This window comes from Phoca vitulina, unplaced genomic scaffold (genome assembly GCF_004348235.1).
Source record: "Phoca vitulina isolate PV1807 unplaced genomic scaffold, GSC_HSeal_1.0 scaffold20, whole genome shotgun sequence".
In the NCBI taxonomy this organism is placed as follows: Eukaryota; Metazoa; Chordata; class Mammalia; order Carnivora; family Phocidae; genus Phoca; species Phoca vitulina.
The window spans coordinates 8,998,703-9,004,045 of record NW_022589723.1 but is presented as its reverse complement, the minus strand read 5'-3'; the positions used below and the strand labels follow the sequence as shown (position 1 = coordinate 9,004,045).

At 63.5% G+C, this 5,343-nt stretch overlaps 1 protein-coding gene across 1 annotated transcript; it reads left to right on the top strand.

The window, feature by feature from the left end:
- The first annotated feature begins 1,289 nt into the window (after positions 1–1,289).
- On the top strand, positions 1,290–4,529 carry ANKRD63 (ankyrin repeat domain 63). The gene has a single exon (XM_032417372.1). The coding sequence runs from the start codon at positions 1,904–1,906 to the stop codon at positions 3,050–3,052; it is 1,149 nt and encodes a 382-aa protein (XP_032273263.1). The 5' UTR covers positions 1,290–1,903; the 3' UTR covers positions 3,053–4,529.
- Positions 4,530–5,343: the final 814 nt, after the last annotated feature.

Genomic DNA, 5,343 nt, shown 5'->3' with positions numbered 1-5,343 from the left:
AAGCACTGTCTTGGTTTTGTTTGTATTTCACAGATGTATTCAGCGCTCAGCTGATAGCCTCTACTTTTTTGTCCTGGTCTTGTCTTCCTGCTTGAGGGGGAAGGTCTCTTCTATCCAGAACTGAGCTTCTGCTTCGGTATTTCCTACAGCTGGAAACACAATGCCTGGCTCATGAAAAGTCTCAGTAAATTCTGTAGTTGATAACTGATTCACTTCTTTACACTTCACAAATCTTCATTCCACCCCGAGACACTTACCCTTCCCCCCCCCCCCCCCGACCCCGGCGGCTCTGAGGAGCCCTGACTCTCCTCAACCGAGGCCTGAGCACCACCGTCCCCCACCTCAGGAGGGACAGGGGATGCGGCAGGTTTTCCACACCCTAGTGACTCCCGCTCTTTTCTCCTTTCCTTCCAAAGGGGTCAGCTAGCAGTCAAAATCAGAGCCCGGTGGTCCGGGGGTGGGCTTGTGCTTCGGAGGGAGATGAGGACCGTAGGGGAGCCTTGCGGAGCTCTCTCACATTTTCCGGGGTGGCGGCCGGCCCCGAGGCGGCGGGGAGGCGGCGCGGGGGAGTTGTTAACGCGGCTGCCGCGCTCTCGAACCCCCAGGCGCCCGCCCTGGCCGCCGCGTCTCCGCTCCGCCTGCCTGTCAGCCGCCGGGAGCTGGAGCTCGGGCGCGTGGTCGGGGTTGGAGACGTCGGAGATTGGAGGGCGCAGTCTCCCCCCCCACTCCCGCTCCGAGTGAGCGTGTGCGGGAGGAACAATTGTGTGTGAGTGCGTGATTCGCTACACTTCGAGTGGCAGTTCTCAGCCAGAATAAGCGCCCCCCACCCCGCGCGCAGCGCAGGTACCCCCCCAGCCCCCGCCAATTACTCCCCGTTAGCCTTTCGCCGCCGCCTCCCAGCTCGCTTATGGTCCAGTTCTGCCCTCGTGGGGTCCCGTTTCCTTCCAGCTGGACCGCAGGGGGCAGGCCTCCGTCTTCTCCGACGGGCCCGAGGTCCTAAGTTTCTAAGGAGCCGAGGGCACCGACTCCGGTAGGGGCGGAGGGCGGGGAGACGAGAAGAGACGACTGTGACTTTGGGATTGGCCTGGCCTGGTGCATGTGGCCCCCCAGCGAGCAGCCGCCGCCCCCGCCCCGCAACCGCCGCGGCAGCCCCAGGGGAGCGCGGAGGAGGAGCCGCTCCCCGACTTCGTGGCCCACGAAGGGGTGGGGGTCAGGGGCGGTCTCTCCCGCCGGGCGCGTTCCTGCCCTGACGGCTCAGCCCGCTTCCAGGGCAGCCATTGCCATGGAGACCCCCGAGGCTATAAAGCCAGATACGCAGGGGGGCGGCAGCTCCCGCGCCGCTGAGCCCCCCAAGTAAGGAGCAGGCGCCCCGGTGTGGCCCGGCCCCCGCGAGCGGGGAGGAGGCGGAGGAGCGGCGCCAGCAGCTTGAGGAGCGGCGCGCCCCGCCAGGGCTGGAGGCAGGCGCGCTCGGCGGGCGCCACCGTCTCATCAGGGGAGCGGGGGCTGCCCCGGGTGCGGGTGAGTGGCGCGGCACCAAGCCACAAGGGACGGAGGGGCACCGGACACGCGGGAAACAGCGGGACAGACAGGAGGGGGCCGAGCTTTTGCTCCGGTAGTCTCGTGGCGGGCCAGGCGCGGAGCCCAGAGTAGCGAGCAACCTACACCTCCAGGCGGGAAGCCCAGGGAAGGAGCTGCGAGACACCAGGCGTGCGGCCCAGGAGCGGCGGGGAAACGGGAGCCGCTGGGGCACAAGAGTGGGAACGTCAGGACCCTCGGCTGCAGCCGCCCACGCGCGGAGGGAGCCACACCAGAGCACCAGCGGGGCCCAGAGCCCGGCGGGGCGCGGGAACAGGGGCGCCCCCGTGCGGAACTGCTGGGCCGCCTGGGAGCGGCGGCCGGGGCCATGCTCAAGCCCAAGGACCTGTGCCCCCGAGCGGGTACGCGCACCTTTCTGGAGGCCATGCAGGCGGGTAAAGTGCACCTGGCCCGCTTTGTACTGGATGCGCTGGACCGCAGCATCATCGACTGCCGCGCCGAGCAGGGCCGCACGCCGCTCATGGTGGCGGTGGGGCTGCCGGACCCCGCGCTGCGCGCGCGCTTCGTGCGGCTCCTGCTGGAGCAGGGTGCGGCCGTGAACCTGCGGGACGAGCGCGGCCGCACGGCACTCAGCCTGGCGTGCGAGCGCGGCCACCTGGACGCGGTGCAGCTGTTGGTGCAGTTCAGCGGCGACCCCGAGGCGGCCGACTCGGCGGGCAACAGCCCAGTGATGTGGGCGGCGGCGTGCGGCCATGGGGCGGTGCTCGAGTTCCTGGTGCGCTCTTTCCGCCGCCTCGGCCTGCGCCTCGACCGCACCAACCGAGCGGGTCTCACGGCGCTGCAGCTGGCAGCCGCCCGCGGCCACGGGACCTGCGTGCAAGCCCTCACCGGGCCCTGGGGCCGCGCGGCCGCCGCCGCCGCGGCCCGGGGCTCCAACTCCGACAGCCCCCCTGGCCGTCCGGCTCCCGCGCCCAGCCCGGAGCGCCGACGACCCAGCCCCCGCCGCTTACCTCGGCCTCTCCTGGCGCGCTTTGCGCGAGCGGCCGGCGGCCACGGTCACGGCGGCGAAGCTGGGTCAGGGGGCAAGGGCTCGGGCCGGCACCGAGCACAGGGCAGCGAGAGGCCCGAGCTGGGCCGAAGCATGAGCCTGGCGCTGGGTGCTGTAACCGAGGAGGAAGCGGCTCGGCTGCGGGCGGGAGCCCTGATGGCTCTACCACACTCGCCCCAGTCTTCAGGGACCGGGCGGTGGCGTTCGCAGGAGGTGCTGGAGGGAGCGCCGCCGACCTTAGTGCAAGCCCCCATTGGCCTTAGCCCCCACCCGGAGGGCGGCCCCGGCTCTGGCCGTTTGGGTTTGCGTCGACGCTCCACCGCTCCAGACATCCCCAGCCTGGTCGGGGAGGCATCAGGGCCCGAGAGCGGCGCGGAGTTAGAGGCCAACGCTCTGCACCCCTCGGTGCCTGGGCCTCAGCCTTGGCAGGTGGGCACGGAGGCCGTGGTGCTGCACGCTCAGCGGTAAATAGCGTCGAGGTTGAGCCCTGCGTCCCCTCCTCTTATGTCTCTCCTCCACTGGGATTTCTTTTTTCCAGGTCCCTCACTTTCCCGGCAGTTTCCTGGCCTGTGATCCCAGAACCTGTCCCCACTGCCCAGGCCAGACCCCTACCAATCCTCTCTCTGAAAAGAACCCCTATTTTATTTCTTTTGTGTTTTTTTTGTGCTTGTTGGTATTCCCTGCCTAGGTCTCCCACTGTCCCTATAGCCTACCTTTCCTGTCCTGGAGGGGAGGAGTAGAAGACTGGTTCTATAGGCTACAGCCTTTCAGCCAGGAAGATGGACCCCCTACTCTGAGCCCTAAGGCTCAGTTCTGAGTCTTGCTGACTCCTGCTGGGTCACCTCCTCCTTACCAGTTTCCCATACCCTGGCAGCCAGACAGCAGAAGAGTTGACTTGTAGAAAAAAGGCCTAGCCTCCCCCCTCTGCCTAGTGATGTGGCCAGCAATGTTCCACGCCACCGAAGTCTCCCTTCCTGTTAAGTGTTGGAGAAGGAGAGCAAGGAGACCAGCCTTTGAGCCCTTCTGGGCAGGAGGGCTGATTAGGAAGGAATCTGGAGGTTAAGTTTTTCTGGGGAGAAACTCCTGCCTCAAGAAGATGAGAGCATATTTAGGGGGGGCAGAGGCCCTGGTACTGAAGGCTAGTTGTCCCCTGAAATAGCTTCTGGGTAATTTCAGCTCCGCAGACCCAGTTTTCAACTTCACTGATGATATGGGGTCATTGCCCTACAGCAACGCCTACTGAGCCCAGCTCCCAGCACCGAGCCCAGCTTCAGCTCAGCTGCATTTGTTTTATCTTTGAGGTCTCGCCCCTCAGGGCCCAGCCTTATTTCCTCTCACTCTTAGAGCCTGAAATGGAAAGGACTGGCACTTCCCCGCCCCCACCACCTCCCAGCTCCCCCGTCCCGCACGTGGGTGCTCCGGCAGGGTGGAATGGTTGCGAAGGCTTGGTTTAATTGTATTTCTTCCAATCCTCAAAGAACTCGTGTTTTGAGTCTTTGTATATGAAGCAGAAAGCAGCGGGTCTGATCCGAGGCTTAAGAACCTGACAATGTCTCTTTAAATAGAAGCTCTGCGAGGGGGATAATTGACTGAAGTGTTTGCCACGTTAAACGGCGGCGCGCGGGAGTCGGGAAGCCCACACGAGCCGCAGGTCCGGGTTTAAATTACATCAAACTCCTGCGAGAGCTGGAAGGGGGCTGTTAAAGGGCTCCTGCTTCTCGCGGGCCGTTAATGGAGGGCAGGGCGGATGATGGATGCTGGAGGTCGAGACCAAGGACCCCTGCCTCTGCCCCGGCGCGTGGGACGCAGGTCCGGCCCAGCTTCATTACTGGGCAGATTAGTGAATCAGAGGCAACCGCGGGGAGGTGGTTAAATGCCCTTTCCCGGCCTGGTCCTTCCTCTTCCCCTCCCTCCCTGCCCTCCTCTTTGTGCGGACCTAAGAAGTGTGCATGTGTGTGTGTGTGTGTGTGTGTGTGTGTGTGTGTGTGTGTGTGTGTCGGGGGCGGGGGGGGCGAGTTCTAGCGGGTCTGGCGATCGCGTGCCGCAGGACCCTGCGGAAGCGCTAGCACAGGTATCTGTGCGTCCAGCCCACGGAATCGTTGGCGCTTGGGGGGCTCTTTTTGTGAACCCCCAAGGTTGAGCGTGCGGCGCCTCACCCGTCAGAGGTGGGGTCTTTTCAAGACGTCGATCTATATGCCTCTGCAGAACGGAAGGTTTCTCACCAGTTAACTCTAAGGGAACTTCCCAGAGCGAGAATGATCTGTGCTGAGAAACTGGTTCTGGAGGTGAGCGGGCCTGGTGTAGGTGTCAGACGCCTCCCCAATCCTTCCACCCCTCTACGGTCGGCAAGGCCGCGCCCTCTCCCCCCACCCCGCACTGGACGTGATCTCTGGTGCCCCCTGGTGGCAGCGCTGAGCTTTCCTCGCGGCGCCCTGGCTCGGAGTTTAGACTTCTGGTTTTACTTGGGATCACCGCAATGTACTTCTCCGTGTGCATTTACCCATGGAATCCTCTTCCTCTTGTCGTATGTTAAATCCGGATACTTGAAGTCATTTCCCAGCAGTGAAGTGAGGAACAATAAGCAAAAAACAAAACAAAACAAAACTCGGATTTGGAGTAGCAGGAGACGAGACCCTTCTTCACTAAGGACCCCAAGATCTTCCAAGTTAAGGCTCCCATGTCCAGAGAGCTCCTGCTCTGTTCTGAAAAACAGGAGTCTCCAACTCCTTGTTTATAATTTCTGAAGCTGCACTGTTTTC